The 18,547-nt window shown below is 46.0% G+C and overlaps 4 protein-coding genes across 4 annotated transcripts in view; 3 read left to right on the forward strand and 1 right to left on the reverse strand.

Annotated features, from left to right (window-relative positions):
* The window catches only part of LOC121400960 (golgin subfamily A member 6-like protein 22), a 183,053-nt gene that overhangs the window by 131,938 nt on the left and 32,568 nt on the right, over positions 1-18,547 (forward strand). The gene's annotated exons all lie outside the window — the stretch shown is intronic.
* The window catches only part of LOC121400959 (interleukin-17 receptor A-like), a 100,244-nt gene that overhangs the window by 72,255 nt on the left and 9,442 nt on the right, over positions 1-18,547 (reverse strand). The gene's annotated exons all lie outside the window — the stretch shown is intronic.
* On the forward strand, positions 1,998-7,113 carry LOC121401117 (haloacid dehalogenase-like hydrolase domain-containing 5). The gene is made up of 5 exons (XM_041585470.1): positions 1,998-2,051; positions 3,618-3,651; positions 4,135-4,309; positions 4,559-4,747; positions 6,232-7,113. The coding sequence occupies exons 1-5, from the start codon at positions 1,998-2,000 to the stop codon at positions 6,557-6,559; spliced, it is 780 nt and encodes a 259-aa protein (XP_041441404.1). The 3' UTR covers positions 6,560-7,113.
* On the forward strand, positions 14,754-17,184 carry LOC108712572 (transmembrane protein 121B). Its single transcript, XM_041585341.1, is given in 2 exon segments — positions 14,754-16,259; positions 16,262-17,184. Coding segments are annotated over 2 exon segments (1,107 nt in total). The 5' UTR covers positions 14,754-16,004; the 3' UTR covers positions 17,114-17,184.

Here is an 18,547-nt window from a genome sequence, read left to right on the forward strand (position 1 = left end):
ACCACCTATCATATATCTACCCTATATAAGAGAGGGCTGAAGAAGACTTTGAGTTCTGCCCCCCCACTCTACCTGTTCAGCTAACAGGACCCCTTGCAGTGTTTATTCCTTCCAGTGGCATAACCAGTAGCGTTACTAGGTGGGGGCGGGCCCTGGTGCGGGCCGTGAAGCCCCCCCACCCCCTTCCGTGCCGATTTTCTCTTCGGCTACAGCCGGCTGCAGCAGGGCCCCTACGGGGGTGCGGGTCCTGGTACAATCGCACCCCCGTGCTCCCCGGTAGTTACGCCACTGGGCGTAACTATAGAGGAAGCAGACCCAGCGGTTTCTGGGGGTCTGGGAAATAGGGGTCCGGGCCATGGGGTCTGTTTCCTCTATAGTAGTGTAACACCTATTTGGGCTGCATAGCACACAAATAGTTAAACTGTCCAGCTAGCAGTAGAAGCATGGGTTACACTGCGACTTACACAACAGGGTCAGGGCCTTCGCCATGTGGAAGTGTTCCCTCTATGGTGTAGTGCAACTACATCCCCCAGGCTACTGTGCATACAACAAAAGATGGGCGCCAGGAGGTTCTTGCAGTAAAACAGAAACGGTTTATTAACTATACACAAGGCAAGTGACCACAGGTTTAGTAGTCACGCAGGAGCTGAGGCAATAGCACATTTCTCACACAGAGCTGCAGGCATTAGGCATTTCTCACAGAGGAAAGGTCTCCATTAGGCATTGGCAGAATACACACTCATTCCCTCCTGGAAGTTGTCAGGAAAGCAGCTTCTACCCTACAGTCCCTCCTCACTGAGGTCCCTGACTGGAGGCAACACACAGAGCCTCTGGGAAGCTACTCCCTTACTGCAAATCCTTGTTGGAGCTTCAGCTGCTCTTTCTCTCTCACCTCTCTGCCTTTCTCTCCTAGAGAGACTATAACAAGTCTGCCCTAGTGCAACTATTCCTCATTCACGGGTTACCTGGTCCCCGACTTCTTCTTCCAAAGCACATGGGCCTTTCTGGGCCTAGCTGTGCCCAGGCTCCCCTGAGCCCACCCAGCTGGATCACCATCCACAGGCCAAAGAGGAAGTGGCCACTCCCTACACACACTATATAGCAGTGTAGCAGGGGAGTGTCATTCTCTCCTGGCAGATCACTCTAAGAAAAAAGGTGGGGGCCTTAAAGCTGCAGGGCAGATTAACCCATAGGGGCCCCTACAGTAGTGCTGTTCAACGAGTGGCCCATGGCACGCATCCGGCCTGAAACCCCGCTTGTGTGGCCCCACATGAAAGTCTGCCTGCTGTGACTCCTTACCTTGTTGTATAATCTTTAAAAGGTATCAGTACTGAGATTAACTTGCCCTTTGCATTGTTCACCACCTGTACTCCCCCTGCATTGTTCACAACCTGTACTCCCCCCTGCATTGTTCACACCTGTACTCCCCCTGCATTGTTCACACCTGTTACTCCCCCCTGCATTGTTCACACCTTATCCCCCCTGCATTGTTAAAGCCCTGTACTGTTCACATCTGAGACCCAGACTGGAACTGCCCACATTGTTCCCCTGTTCACACTCATACAAACTGCTGGAAAGGCACCAACATTGTGTCATTATATGTAGCAGAGTATGAATGTTCATACTAGAGTGGCCCTATAGATTTGCCTGTCTCCTGCCTGTATTCTGCCTTCCCTGCCTACTCCCTGTGTGTGCCATACTCTGCCTGCCCTCTACTCCCTGTGTGTGCCATACTCTGCCTGCCCTATTCTCCCTGTGTGTGCCAACTACTCTGCCTCCCTACTTCTCCCTGTGGTGCCATACTTCTGCCTTCCCTATTTCTCCCTGATGTGTGCCTACTCTGCCTGCCCTATGGCAACCTGTGGAACATGAGCCCTAACTTTTGGCACCCCAAGTATAAGAGGATTTTCCTTCTCCTTTAAATATTCACCTTACCAACCAAGGGTGCCACCAGGTGCACAAACCATATTGAGAGCAACAAAAAAATCTGCATTCCGATGGCACTTTACACCTTCTACAAACAAACGCATCGACCACCACCTATCATAAGTGTATGGAAAGGTAGTGATGCTACTGCAAGACCCGCTTCACAGGTGGATGGGCTAGTGTCCTCATGTAAATAAATTTTGGGACATCTATATTAACCTTCTTATGCACAGACAAGGGACAAGCCCCTGCTACATAAACCCCTCCAGCAAATTCTACAACCTTCACAATTGAAACGTTATTTCAAATCTTTACTGCAGCCGCCACAATCGAAGAAATGGAATGTCGCGTCCAAAACTTTTTTTCGCGGTGCGCGAAACACGGATATTCGTCGCTAATTCACGCCAGGCGAATTTATTCGTCCATTTCACTATACATGACAATTAGCTGCTCGTCAAGGAATCATAGTAAAATAATTAAACATGTTTAATTCAATTACAAGGTTATCTAGCGCTGTACATACAAAATGAAGACAAACGCCGTCTATTGACTCTTTTGTAGCTAGTGTCCCAATACGGCTTTCCACCATGCACTCCTAGTTTGCTTTTAACTTTTGTATATGTTAGAGAGGATATTCTGACGACCAATTTGCAATTGTACATTTTTTATTATTGTGGTTTTAGTATTTGAGCTTTTTATTCAGGGAATACTTTATGCTGCCATAGTTTTATGGGATCTCGTCTGTCAGTTTTGCTTTTTCATGTCTTACATTGAGTTGACCTTTACTCGCTTATGTGGCACGCAGGGCTTGTCCAAAATGTTTTACAATTAATGACCTGCGATGGCGTTACCTTTGCTTTGATATGTGATCACAATCGCAGCCTAACAAATCCAGTAGTACAACGTAAAGGGGAAACTGAGCAGACTGTGACAATATTCTGTAGAGGATAACGAATAACTGGGAGGGGGGGATTCCTGTTCAATAAAAGTGCCAACTTAACACCCTTCAGACCATAGTTAATACCTTATGGGCCCATGAGGACCCTCAGAGAGCACCTCATAACTGATATCGGGCCCATACCTGTGTTTGTTTTCTAATGTTGTTCTTGTACATTACCACAATGAATTTTAAATGAAACAATTCAGATGCAGTTGAACTGCAGACTTTCAGCTTTAATTCAGTGGGTTGAACAACAAAGATTGCATAAAAATGTGAGGACTAAAGCCTTTTTTGTAACATAATCACTTCATTTCAGGGGCTCAAAGTAATGGGACAATTGACTCAAAGGCTATTTCATGGCAGGTGGGGGCAATTCCTTCGTATGTCATTATAATAAAGCAGATAAAAGCCCTGAGTTGATTTGAGGGGGGGGGGGGGTGCTTGTATGTGGAACAGACAATACTGTATGTGGTCAAGGAGCTCTCCGTGCAGTGTTTTTAATTTGTCCAATTGCTTTTGAGCCCCTGAAATGAAGTGATTGTATTAAAAAAAATGCTTTAGTTCCTCACATCTGAGTTGTTTCATTTTAAAATCCAATTGTGGTTAAAATGAGAAAAATGTTTGTCTCTGTCCAAATGATGGACCTAACTGTATAGCTGTGGGATAAGTAGGGTCCAGCCAGATGTAACGTGGGCACCACGACACCATGTGAAACTCATATATGTTCTAAATTCTCCTTTATCTATCCCAGCCGCCTGTGATCCAGAACTTTCCAGCAATAGAAGGTGAGTTCTAACTATTGGTTCTGTTGGGTGCAGCACCACCTGCTACTCTGGTTAGGTCAAAGTGGGGGAAATCTGAGCATCTTAATCTCATGCTTTTATTGTAGTGGGTCCTAATTTGGGGTTATTTTAATTCAGTCTCATGACAAAGGGCTGAGGTGCTTGCTGCAATGTTCAGCAGAGGACAACAGAAATTATTGGGGGGGGGCGGTATTCCTATACAATAAAATCTGCCAACTCAGCCCCTCCAGACCAAGTTACCATCTTATTGGCCCATGTATGGGGCCCTCAGATGCATCTGTATAACTACACATCTCAAGAGTTGTATTTCCACTATATGGCACATGTGCAATACATTAACCCTGGGTATTCAGTTACAGTAAGTACTATGCCTCATTAGGGGCGCCTTGTAATGCTTTGGGCTTTAACATAGTATAATGTTAATGGGTCCCCAGTCAATTCCAGATGCCTGTTGTTGTTTCTCAGCTGTGATCCTATTGGGTGAGCCTGTGCGGTGGGAGACCAGCCTACAGCTAATCCTGGATATACTACTGAGCAACGGGCGCCCAACGGCATGGCTTCCCCAGGTCCCGTACCCTCATATCCCTGTCCTTGCCTGTAACATGGACCTGCAATGGATGGCCGAAGCTAAGAACCCCAGGTGAGGAAAGCCAACTAGTCAGCCCTGTTACATAAAAAAGAATCAGCACCACTGGTGCATTATGGGTAGCATGGGAATCATAGTAATTGCTCAACACCAGGGAGGTGGACACTGCCAGCAAGAACCCCGTTGTACTCAGTTTTGCCTCTTTTGGGGCCCCTACAGCTGTTTTACCCCCCTCGATGGTGGCCCTATAGTTCTCCTTGCATACTATGTATCTCCCAGTACAACTCTACTTGTCCCATTCAGGTTTGGGCACGGCACGTTCCTTGTCTGCCTGGAGACTCTCTATCACAAACTTACTGGGCGGGAGCTGAGGTACGAGGCGCTCATTGGGAAACCCAGTATGGTGACGTATAGTTTTGCAGAGCACCTTATTCTGGAGCAGGCGATGAAGAGGGGATGGGATGCACCTATCCGCACACTGTACGCTATTGGGTGAGTTTTTTTACCAGGGGAGTTGTGATAGGCCATTCTGCAGCCAGTCAGAATGTTACAGAGTTTGAAAGGTAACAGCTACCTGCAGCAAATCAGAGAAATAGAATGTTTGAAGTGTCACAACTACCTGCAGCCAAAATAGAATGTTTGAAGTGTCACAGTTACCTGCAGCCAATCAGAGAATTAGAATGTTTGAAGTGTCACAGCTACTGTACCTGCAGCCAATCAGAGAATTAGAATGTTTAAAGGGTCACATCTGCCTACATCCAATCAGAGAAATAGAATTTTTGAAGGGTCACAGCTACCTACAGCCAATCAGAGAAGTAGAATGTTTGAAGTGTCACAGTTACCTGCAGCCAATCAGAGAATTAGAATGTTTGAAGGGTCGTAGCTACCTACAGCCAATCAGAGAATTCGAATGTTTGAAGGGTCACAGCTACCTACAGCCAATCAGAGAAATAGAATGTTTGAAGGGTCACAGCTACCTGCAGCCAATCGGGAAAATAGAGTGTTTGAAGTGTCACAGTTACCTGCAGCCAATCAGAGAATTAAAATGTTTGAAGGGTCACAGCTATCTGTAGCCAATCAGAGAATTAGAATGTTTGAAGTGTCACAGTTACCTGCAGCCAATTAGAGAATTAGAATATTTAAAGGGTCACAGCTACTGTACCTGCAGCCAATCAGAGAATTATAATGTTTAAAGGGTCACAGCTACCTACAGCCAATCAGAGAAATAGAATGTTTGAAGGGTCACAGTTACCTGCAGCCAATCAGAGAAATAGAAAGTTTGAAGGGTCACAGTTAACTGCAGCCCAATCAGAGAAATAGAATGTTGGAAGTGTCACAGCTACCTGCAGCCAATCAGAGAAATGGAATGTTTGAAGGGTCACAGCTACCTGTAGACAATCAGAGAAATAGAATGTTTCAAGGGTAGGGTTGCCACCTTTTCTAGAAAAAAATACCGGCCTTCCTATATATTTATCTTTTTTCCCTATTAATAACATTGAGATCAACCATAATTTTTACCGGACAGCTACCTACAGCCAATCAGTAAATTAGAATGTTTGAAGGGTCACAGCTACCTACAGCCAATCAGAGAATTAAAATATTTGAAGGGTCACAGCTACCTACAGCCAATCAGAGAATTACAATGTATGAAAGGTCACCGCTACCTGCAGCAAATCAGAGAAATAGAATGCTTGAAGCGTTACAGCTACCTGTAGACAATCAGAGAAATAGAATGGTTGATGGGTCACAGCTACCTGCAGCCAATCAGAGAAATAGAATGTTTAAAGGGTCATAGTTACTGTACCTGCAGCCAATCAGAGAAATGGAATGTTTGAAGGGTCACAGCTACCTGCAGCCAGTTGGATATTAGAATGTTTGAAACAATAGAGCTATCTGCAGCCAATCAGAATCATATAATTTTAAATATTTTCAGTGGAACTCAGTGTTTTTCTTTACCTATTTCTTTCCCCTCTTAGGGACAATCCAATGGCAGACATCTACGGGGCCAATCTCTACAATCACTTCCTAACGAGCAACCGGGGGAAGTCCGAGGATGGGCTGCCCCACAGCTGCCGGTCTATCCTGGTGTGCACTGGGGTGTACGGCAATCAGGGGGAGGTGCCAACTGACACACGGGAGAGCGTGACCCAGACCGTCTTCCATGGGCACCGAGACTTCCGACTAGACCCCACCTTGGTGGAGGCATCGCACATTGTGAAAGACGTGGAACATGCTGTGAATTTGGTGCTGAGGGAAGAGGGTTGGGTCTCAGAGAGTGAAGGATTAGAGAGTGCGAGTGAATGAAGCAGGGGGGTCTGAAGGGAATGAAAGGTAACAGAAGGGAATGAACGGTATTAGAATGGGGGAGGGGAAATCCACAATATTTGTTTGGATGATATAAGAAGAGATCAATGGTAACAGAACAGGAGGAATAGTACTATTTTACTGGTTTTAGCATGAATAGAGGGACATTCTCCCTGGGGCCCTAAGAAGGGCCAATTTTACAGAAAATGTATGGGTTTAATAATATAATTCAGTATGGTTATTGTTAAATGTTTAAGCATTTAGTTCACAGGGGTCCAGCTTGCAGCCTATCCACTGTCCTTGAACTAGAACTTCCTGCACCCTGGCAGTCGAAAGCGATCGAGGGTTCTGGGAGTTGTAGGTCACCAACAGCTGGAAGGCAAGTGAAAAGGGTGAAGTATAGGTACAAGATGGCTGTCTGGCAAAAGAAAAACTGAACAACAAATGTTATTCTTCCTGTCTCAGGGGAACCACCGTCTGTAACTGGGTTACACCAGAAGCACAAAGTGCCTTTGTTCTGGTGTGAAACAATAAAATACGCGTTGTGATCTCCATAACTGAGCAGATCCAGCTTTACTGAAGGGTAAAATACAACACAACAGTAAATACGCAACTTTAACTCCTAGGTGGAGGCTTAAAGGGGTTGTTCACCTTTAACTTTAAGTAGGATGCAGAGAATGATATTCTGAGACAAATTGCAATTGGTTTTCATTTTTTATTATTTAAGGTTTTTGAGTTATTTAGATTTTTATTCAGCAGCTCTTCAATTAGCATTTTAAGCAATCTGGTTGCTAGTGTGCAAAGCCCCCCGGCAACCATGCATTGATTTGAATAAGAGACTGGAATATGAACAGGAGAAGCCTGAATAGAAAGATGAGTAATAAAAAGTAGCAAAAACAATACATGTGTAACCACAAATAATAAAAAATGAAAATAAATTGCAAATTGTCTCGGAATATCCCTTTCTACATCATACTGAAAGTTAACGCAAAGGTTGTTCACCTTTGAGTTAACTTTTAGTATGATGTAGAGAGGGATATTCTGAGACAATTTGCAATTTATTTTCATTTTTTATTATTTGTGGTTTTTGAGTTATTTAACTTTGTATTCGGTAGTTCCAACCATCTGGTTGCTAGGGTCCAAATTACCCTAGCAACCATGCATTGGTTTGAATAAGAGACCTGAATATAAAGATGAGAAATAAAAAGTAGCAATAACAATACATTTGTGGCCTTACAGAGCATTTGTTTTTAGATGGGGTCAGTGACCCCCATTTGAAAGCTGGGAAAAGTCAGAAGAAAAAGGCAAATAATTAAACAAAACTATAAAAAATAAATAATGAAGACTAATTGAAAAGTTGTTTAGAATATGTCATTCTATAACATACTAAAACGTAACATAAAGGTGAACCACCCTTTTAATTTGTTTTGTGGGTTTCCATTTTCTTGAATGTCTCTGAGATGTTTATAGACTGATCCATCAGCCTTTTCTTATTTCCACCAGAGCTACTTGCATAAGTATAGTATGGGACCTGTTATCCAGAATGCTCAGGACCTGGGGTTTTCCAGATAACGGATCTTTCCATAATTTGGATCTTCATACCTTAAGTCTACTAGGAAATCATGTAAATATTAAATAAACCCAATAGGCTGATTTTGCTTCCAATAAGGATAATTATATCTAAGTTGGGATCAATAATACCGTTTTATTATTACTATGAGAGATGGCCTTTCCGTAATTCGGAGCTTTCTGGATAATGGGTCCTGTACTTACTGTGTCTAGTGATTGTGAGCATAGTGGGACCAATTAGATAATGAACTTGGAGTGGCCCTCAGTTTCCATGCGTTGCCACTGGAGCAAGGTTACTAAGAATCAGCCGGCCCCTCTCAACCAAACAGCAGCAGTGGAGCAAGAATTTTTAGGGGCAGATCAATCACCAAACATGTCATTGGGAAAGGGACTTTGTGTGGTTAATGGTAGAACCAACGGGGAACTTCTCAACTTCCACACTCCACCTGTAGAGCAAAAACAAATAAGGGTCCCCAGCCACCATAGTCCAACAAAGGAAGAACAAAGAATGTTCTGTAATTAAAGGTGGCCATACACTATTAAATCTGCTAGTTTGGCGGATCTTGACCCGATATGCCCACTAATGGCTGGGCGATATTGGGTGAATCCGAAACATTTCTACCCTTGGATTACAATGCTACGAATGGGCACCGATGGGTCGAAGGGCCGCATCAACTAGCTGATACGGTCCTGGATCGTGGAAAAAAATCAGACTTGACCCATCGATATCTGGCCTGATATCGATCAGGAGGACCTATAGGAAACCCCCCACACGGGCAGATAAGCTGCCGAATCGGTCTAAAGGGCCAATATCGGCAGCTTTAATCTGCCCGTGTATGGCCACTTTAACAATGTTCCAATAGTGATGTGCGGGTCGAGTTTTCCTCCCAACGTAAGCCTGGCCCACTCTGTCCCCTCTATTTAAAGACCTGCGTCCGCCCTGTAGTGATGTCACAGTCCTGTAGTGATGTCATAAAAGGGGGAAGGTGCAAGTCAGTGTGATGTTGCAGGCGGGGAGATCAAAAGCGAGTGCTCAACCCACAACTGCCCGTAAACCGAAGATTTTTTTGTGGGCAGCTGGCCCGAACCCGCCGGCCCTCACATCACTAGTTCCAACCGAAGGTACACTATCAGAGAGACATTTCTGAACCACCAATAGAAGGAGACAAAAACTAAAGTGCTTAATATACCCTGATCCAAAGTCCCAATGCTCCATCACTACAGCAAAAAACTGTCTCCTATACAGAAACAACTATGATGCTCCATGATATCATCTGCCTGATGCCCAGTCTCTGCCCCATCTTGCCAAGTACTACTTGTGTCTGAGCTTCTCAACTCTGACTCTCAACTTTTAATTCTATAATGCCATATAAACTGTAGGTTCTCCCAGGTAACTCAGCCTCCATTGGTGTCAACAAAGAATTTTCCAGGGAGGGAAGTCAATATGTTTTGTCTGTCACTGCTGCTGGGACCAGTCCCCCATCCCTTAGGCTGGCAGAGTCATCCTCCCTGGTTCTGTTGTGAAGTAATGGCTTGAAGTCCCTCAACTTTCCAGATAATCTTTGCCCACTCACTAATGAAAGCAGAGGGACATCAAGTTCCAGAATCCATCACTTCACAATGAACTAGGAGGAGGGGCTGTTTGCATTATAGTTACACTGTGAGCCTAAGGGCTGCTGGGAAACACGGTTTCCTTCCAATCAGTGGAACAAGATCCTTTTATATTTATTTCTGGAAAATGGAAGAAAAGTTGCAGAACCAATTATTACTGGGCCCCACAGCATTATTTTCCAGGCCCCCAAAATAAGGGATGCACCGAATCCACTATTTTGGATTCGGCCAAAGCCCCAAATCCTTTGTGAAAGATTCGACCGAATACCGAACCGAATCCTAATTTGCATATGCAAATTAGGGATGGGAAAGGAACAAGAGCATAGACGTCCTTGTTTTGTTACAAAAAGTCACGCCCTCCCCGTCCCTAATTTGCATATGCAAATTAGGATTTGGTTCGGCCAGGAAGAAGGATTCAGCCGAATCCTGCTGAAAAAGGCCGAATCCCGAACTGAATCCTGGATTCGGTGCATCCCTACCCAAAATGTTTAGCGGTTGACTTGTTTTACCAATATTTATTGAAAGTGTATATGAATTAGGTCCTCCTGGGCCCCCTGCAGCCGCAGGGTCTGCTTCCTCTATAGTTACGCCCCTGGTGCAGGTAAAAAGTTCCATTTACAGTAGGAAACAGAGTGTCAAAAGCAATGATATAATCTTAGTCACTTACAGAATCGGCACATACAGAGAGCACCTTCTTCGATGTTTCGGCTCTGCCCGTGTCCTTAGCTCTCCTTTGCTCTCACAAGACAAATGCTAAACTTTTGGAGGATGGAGAATCTGGTGCTGAAACTCCACACTCAACGACCTGTTATTGGAAGAATTGCGAGAGTTGTGGATAATACAGTGGGAAAGATACTGGATTTTTTCCTTTATTGTTAACTTTACCTTGAAAAAAACTTGCTACCCCTTTAAAGGGGAGGTTCACCTTTAAGACACGTTTTAGCATGTTATAGAATGGCCAATTATAAGCAACTTTTTAATTGGTCTTCATGATTTATTTTTTATAGTTAATTAGTTTTTCTTCTGACACTTTCCAGCTTTCAAATGGGGGTCACTGAACCCATCTAAAAAAACCCAAAACAAATGCTCTGTAAGGCTACAAGTTTATTAGTATTGCTGCTATTTATCTTTCTATTCAGGCCTCTCCTATTCCAGTCTCTTATTCAAATCAATGTATGGTTGCTATGGTCATTTAGGCCCTAGCAACCAGACTGCTGAAATTGTAAAACTGGACAGCTGCTGAATAAAAACCTAAATAACTCAAATAATAAAAAACAATTGTAAAATATTGTAGGGTTATTATAAGTTACAGAGGATTTGCAAAAGGGGGTACTTTATCTATTAGAATACACAAGTTTCAGTGAGTCATGGGACAGAAATGACATCACTAAGCTCGGAATAAAACCAATGACATCACTAAGCACCATTTATAAGTATATATATATATATATATATAATACGGGATAATAATATCCTGTAAATGATATCTTTATAATTGGTGCTTAGTGATGTCATCTCTGTACCCCTGTTGTACATTATGAAGGCATTAGTCACTTCAGAGTTCAATGACCTGTATAAAAGCCTTTGGCCTTGTATATGCTCATCAAGCTCCTGTGTGATTTATAATATCTAATAGGGGGTACATTATTCATGATGTATAAACTGTGTGTAGAAATGCACCCCCAGTTGTAAAATATGAGGATATCAGAAGTCACCTTATAGTTCCAAGACCTGTATAAAAACACTTGACTGTTGACCGTTATAGGATCATGAAACTCCTGGGTGAATTATAATATTGTTATATTTTACAGTAGGGGTGGATTATTGATTTTTGCTGAGCTACAACTCTCAGAATGAAGTGAATTCCAGGAAACATGCGCTTTCTTTAAAATAAATACTGACGAAATACAGAAGGGCTCAGATTAGCATTTGGTGGGTTCCTTTGTCACACCCCCCACCCCCATGCTAAACAATAATGCACACGCACACAAACATGCAAGCAGTCTCTCACTCACACCTACACAAGCACACTCACCCTCTCTCTCGCACCTACACAAGCACACTCACCCTCTCTCTCGCACCTACACAAGCACACTCACCTCTCTCCCGCACCTACAAGCACACTCACCCCTCTCTCTCGCACCTACACAAGCACACTCACCCTCTCTCTCGCACCTACACAAGCACACTCACCCTCTCTCGCACCTACACAAGCACACTCACCCTCTCTCTCGCACCTACACAAGCACACTCACCCTCTCTCTCGCACCTACACAAGCCACACTCACCCTCTCTCTCGCACCTACACAAGCACCACTCACCCTCTCTCCCGCACCTACACAAGCACACTCACCCTCTCTCTCGCACCTACACAAGCACACTCACCCTCTCTCCCGCACCTACACAAGCACACTCACCCTCTCTCTCGCACCTACACAAGCACACTCACCCTCTCTCCCGCACCTACACAAGCACACTCACCCTCTCTCTCGCACCTACACAAGCACACTCACCCTCTCTCTCGCACCTACACAAGCACACTCACCCTCTCTCCCGCACCTACACAAGCACACTCACCCTCTCTCTCGCACCTACACAAGCACACTCACCCTCTCTCCCGCACCTACACAAGCACACTCACCCTCTCTCCCGCACCTACACAAGCACACTCACCCTCTCTCCCGCACCTACACAAGCACACTCACCCTCTCTCTCGCACCTACACAAGCACACTCACCCTCTCTCTAACATACACAAGCACTCACCCTCTCTCGCACATACACAAGCACACTCATCCTCTCTCTCGCACATACACAAGCACACTCACCCTCTCTCTCGCACATACACAAGCACACTCACCCTCTCTCCCACATACACAAGCACACTCACCCTCTCTCTCGCACCTACACAAGCACACTCACCCTCTCTCTCGCACCTACACAAGCACATTCACCCTCTCTCTCGCACCTACACAAGCACACTCACCCTCTCTCTCGCACCTACACAAGCACACTCACCCTCTCTCTCGCACCTACACAAGCACACTCACCCTCTCTCTCGCACCTACACAAGCACACTCACCCTCTCTCCCGCACCTACACAAGCACACTCACCCTCTCTCTCGCACCTACACAAGCACACTCACCCTCTCTCTCGCACCTACACAAGCACACTCACCCTCTCTCCCGCACCTACACAAGCACACTCACCCTCTCTCTCGCACCTACACAAGCACACTCACCCTCTCTCTCGCACCTACACAAGCACACTCACCCTCTCTCTCGCACCTACACAAGCACACTCACCCTCTCTCTCGCACCTACACAAGCACACTCACCCTCTCTCCCGCACCTACACAAGCACACTCACCCTCTCTCCCGCACCTACACAAGCACACTCACCCTCTCTCCCGCACCTACACAAGCACACTCACCCTCTCTCCCGCACCTACACAAGCACACTCACCCTCTCTCCCGCACCTACACAAGCACACTCACCCTCTCTCTCGCACCTACACAAGCACACTCACCCTCTCTCTAACATACACAAGCACTCACCCTCTCTCGCACATACACAAGCACACTCATCCTCTCTCTCGCACATACACAAGCACACTCACCCTCTCTCTCGCACATACACAAGCACACTCACCCTCTCTCCCACATACACAAGCACACTCACCCTCTCTCTCGCACATACACAAGCACACTCACCTTCTCTCGCACATACACAAGCACACTCACCTTCTCTCGCACATACACAAGCACACTCACCTTCTCTCGCACATACACAAGCACACTCACCCTCTCTCTCGCACATACACAAGCACACTCACCCTCTCTCTAACATACACAAGCACACTCACCCTCTCTCTAGCATACACAAGCACACTCACCCTCTCTCTAACATACACAAGCACACTCACCCTCTCTCGCACATACACAAGCACACTCATCCTCTCTCGCACATACACAAGCACACTCACCTTCTCTCGCACATACACAAGCACACTCACCCTCTCTCTCGCACATACACAAGCACACTCACCCTCTCTCTAACATACACAAGCACTCACCCTCTCTCGCACATACACAAGCAAACTCACCTTCTCTCGCACATACACAAGCACACTCACCCTCTCTCTAACATACACAAGCACACTCACCCTCTCTCTAACATACACAAGCACACTCACCCTCTCTCGCACATACACAAGCACACTCATCCTCTCTCGCACATACACAAGCACACTCACTCTCTCTCTCGCACATACAAAAGGCACACTCACCCTCTCTCTCGCACATACACAAGCACACTCACCCTCTCTCTCGCACATACACAAGCACACTCACCCTCTCTCTCGCACATACACAAGCACACTCACCCTCTCTCTCGCACAAGCACACTGACCCTCTCTCCCACATACACACTCACCCTCTCTCGCACATACACAAGCACACTCACCCTCTCTCTCGCACATACACAAGCACACTCACCCTCTCTCTAACATACACAAGCACACTCACCCTCTCTCTCGCACATACACAAGCACACTCACCCTCTCTCACACATACACAAGCACACTCACCCTCAGTCTCTCTCGCACATACACAAGCTCACTCTCCCTAGTCTCCCATTTACCAGCAGTCACAAGCACCCTCAGTCTCACATGCACCCTGAGTCTCCTCACAGTGACACAAGCAGAGTTAGCCATTACCCACAGAGAAGCAGCAGAGCCATTTCCTCACTCAGTCCCTCACACACACACACACAGCCTCATGTGACCAACTGCTGCCAGATCGTGAGCTGATACGTTATGAGGAAGGAATCAGTAATTACTGAGGTCATTAGACACCAATATGGGGACCAGGGGCAATGGTTCTTGCCTTAGGCTCCCCTTCCCATGAACACCTATGTCTCCTGCTTCCCCCCATGGCTCGCTCCATCCTCATCCCACTCCGCCCACCCAAACCTCCCATTCCCCAGGCAGGAGGCGGTGCTGATGGCTCTGTAGCTGCTGAGAGATGCTTGCTCGCCGGCTCTGCTACTTATCGGCATTGGAGAACGACCGGCACTGGGATTCCCAAGCAGCCACCCCAGGGGACCCCAGCCGGTGTCAGTGCCTCCATCTCGCATGCTCTTAGTCGCTTCCAGTGCAGATATACCAGGGAGTCACACCCACAGCAGCCGATTCTGGGGAGCTGTCAGGCAGGAGTCATACACCGACCCCTCCAGTGCAAGTAGAACATCCATACTGGAGTCATACCTACCACGGTCAGACCTACCTGCATAAATTCATTGCTGCCATTGAACTCTCCCCTGGATGGATCCATACCTAAGTGTCATATGTACCTAATCCAGTGCCTCCAGCATCTCTTCCTCTGAGGAACATCTAAAGCTGCAGGACCACCAGCATCCTTTCCTTGGGGGGGGGTCACACCTTCCTTGGCTGGACATCAGCTTCCAACCCTGGAAGTCCCTTCTGCACCTACTCAGACCTCCGGTCTCAATTTCACTCCTAACTGGAGCTTCAACATCCAAATGAGTCACATCTAGCCCTGGCAGAACCTCCAGTATCCCTCACTTGGCAAACTGATGTTAGTGGGACCACCAAAATCCACCCATGTGAGTCACATCTAGCCTGACTGCACCTCCACCATACATCATACTAAAACTGAACTCAAAGGTGAACAACCCCTTTAAGGAACAATTTTTTTGTGGTACCACCAGAAGCCATCCAAGTGAGTCACACCTAGCCTGACTGCGCCTCCAGCATGCCTTTGAGTAAACCTACCCCTACTCTATCTACAAGCCATCTCTAATGGACCTCCAGCCTCAGTTTGGGAGCCACACTTACTCTAAATGGACTGGAATGTGTGTGAGTCTCACCTAGCTTTATAGGATCCATCAGACCCTGTGGTATAACCAGAAGCCATCTCTGCGGGTCATGCCGAGTCTGACTGGACCCCAGTTTACAGTCAAAATTCCCACTACTCTACCAGCAACCATCCATAGCTAACATTCACATTCCAGAGAGCCATACAAATGTCCTCCATATAGGTCCCCTGGTCCTGCTACCCATTACCCAGGTTAGTGGATTCATCATAGGTGTTTGTGCCCTTATTTATTACCCCCTCCTGTACTTATTTAATTTACCCAAGTTGGCGCCTTATGACCTCCAGCACTTTTGTAGCAGTTCCCACTATTTATCCCTCTAAATTCAGTGCCCAATTGTATTTCCACAATCTGCCAAATCCCTTAATGCATGCCCCATAGTCTTTCCTTCCTACCCTTGGGTCTTTCATCCGGCACGCTGCTTCCCCCACTCTCCCCCCTTCCTGTAACCCCCTCCTTGGCCTCTTCGTCCACCTCAACTCTGGGGATGACGGCTGGGGAATTCCCTCATGGGAGCCCAGGGAGGGTGCCACAAGGGGGGCGAAGTTGTGCCCTACGTGGCTGCTATAAGATGCTCTCTGTAATTCTACTGCTGGCACAAGGGGCTTTACTTGACCTTTACCTGGTACAGACCTATACTGGTGCTCTTGGATAGCCACTGACCTAGTAGTGGTAGCTGGATGGGGTATATTTTACTCCAAAAACAGCAGAGGCAAAAGAGCTAGACAGGGTTCACTTAAACCCTCTGGATATGGGCAAGTGAAACCACACAGGAAGGGTCAATTTGCTTACAGCCACCTGGCTTGGCTAATTTACTCAATTGCATTTACTCCAAAAGTGGCTCTGATACTTTGCACTCCCATACTAGACCAGATTGAAGCTGGAGTTCCCCTTGGGTGCACTGGGTTTAGACTCACAGTTTCTCTCTCTGTACCATTACTATGGACACTAGTCCGTTCCCTCAGTGCTGATCCTCGAGGCTGGCTGCACCAAAGAGCAACTGGATACTTTGTGGCTTCCTGTCTGGACCTACTCGACAGCTATGCCCTGTTGGAGCTCATGTTGGAAGAAAAGCTGCCCTACTCCCCTTTTATGCGTTATCCCCTACTTGTGGTATATTTTGTGGCTTTAGTCTCTCCAGTGCTTTGGCTATTTGAGCTGGACGCTGTAGCCCCACCAGGCTGCTGCCGTCTTTTTTTGCGTTTTCTTTTTGGTACTCTTGTTGACGCTCCTCTTCTTGCCCTACGGTGCTTTTTCATGTTGGGTCCAGCTGGTCAACCTATCTCAGTTTTCATGCTAAAAAACATCTTCTTCTTGGGCTGCCATTGGCTAGAAGTGCTGGAGCTGTGCTGTCTTATAAGATCCCCAGGTCCTGAGCATTCTGACCGGCCTCCTGGACAGTTCAGTCATTGTGTGTCCGAAAATGATATGGGACCTCATGCCTATGTCAACACACTGGCTGTTGCCTCACAGACCTGAGGATCATCACAGCTCCATCTGTAGAAGACCATGGTATTCCAACATGGGTCACAACCAGATTTCAACCTGAAACTCACCCTTTATTAGTGGTTGCTAAACCTTTTAATTTCAAGCCCCACCCTTGAAGGTCAAACCTTTGGTCAGGCCCCCTTGAAGTCCCAGCCATTGATCAGGGTATTCCTTGAAAGTCCAAGGTTCACTCAGGGTCCCTCTTGAAATTCCAGCAGGTCCAAACTTTGGTTACGGCCCCCATTAAAGGTTTGGCCTTTTGTCAGGGTCACCCTTAGATGGTCCAACTTTTAGTCAGGACTCCACTTGAAGATCCAACTTTTGCTCAAGTTTAACATTCAGTCAAGGTCTTCCTTGAAGGACCAACTTTTTTTTAGGGCCCCTCTTAAAGGTCTGATGTTCAGTCAGGGTCCTCCTGGAAGGTTGAACCATAGGTCAAAGTCTCATTTAGACAGTGAAATGGGTACAGATATAGAAAAATATCACTGTATCGGTCATGCAGCCATATTTCCAAAAATATCTTGGGCACCAAATACATATTCACCATTAATCTCACCCTAACTTACCTTCCAGGTGGGATTTTTTGTGTAAATTGGAAAGCAAATGGCAATATTCTACAGTTCGTACCCTAAATGTTCATACTTTCCCCCTCACCACTATTTCCAGCCCTCACCGTGGAGGACAACCCCAGAGTTTGGAAACTACTGCCTTAGAGGCACAAAGCTCAGCAGGACTTCAGTGTGTATGTGCCGATATTTACAGGGAAGTTATCCAAAAAGACCTGAAATGGACCATGGGTAGAAAATGGTCAAGTGCAAAGAGTTTCCCCAAGCTGGAAACAGGTTGTTTTAAGAAATGGAGTTCGGCTTCCAAATGGTGTTGGTTCTGACTTCCTAAAATCTATTTTGATATTTTTTAAAAATACTATTGAAAGTGTGGTGACTAGCCCTTTAAATAATTCTGTATGGTATAGAATCATTCTTACAGGGATCTGGTCATCATCATAAAAAGCAATTGCCAATGTGAACTATGACATCAATGTCGCTGTTTGTGCTTGCGTGAGGAAGTGTATTGTCTGGTACTAAAGTATTTGTCTCTAGCAGCAGTCCCACCTTCCTTTATGGCGGAGATTCTAGATACAGGTGCAATACTGGTGGCCTCGTGTCACAAGGTTGGATCAATTGCACAAGACAGGTTCCACATATTTAGTCATGGGAGTGAAAGAGCTAACAATAATCAATAACTATTTAACCCTTTATGCACCAGGCACTTTGAGGTCTCAATGCTATGTGTGGCTTATGGTGGGCCCCCATGATCCTCTTTGATACAGCTGCATTCCTTTCTCGACTAGACAATAGTAATTGGGTTTATTCTGTACCAACTCTTGGGTCCTGAGTGTAAATCCTTAGATTTAATCTGGGTTTG

This window comes from Xenopus laevis, chromosome 3L (assembly GCF_017654675.1).
Source record: "Xenopus laevis strain J_2021 chromosome 3L, Xenopus_laevis_v10.1, whole genome shotgun sequence".
In the NCBI taxonomy this organism is placed as follows: Eukaryota; Metazoa; Chordata; class Amphibia; order Anura; family Pipidae; genus Xenopus; species Xenopus laevis.

Excerpts from the sequence above, each read along its gene's own strand:
- LOC121401117 (XM_041585470.1), top strand. The coding sequence starts at position 1,998 with ATGGCACTTTACACCTTCTACAAACAAACGCATCGACCACCACCTATC. Across the intron at positions 2,052-3,617 it reads GACCACCACCTATCATAAGT|CCGCCTGTGATCCAGAACTT; the intron begins GTATGGAAAGGT and ends TATCTATCCCAG. Across the intron at positions 4,310-4,558 it reads GCCGAAGCTAAGAACCCCAG|GTTTGGGCACGGCACGTTCC; the intron begins GTGAGGAAAGCC and ends TGTCCCATTCAG.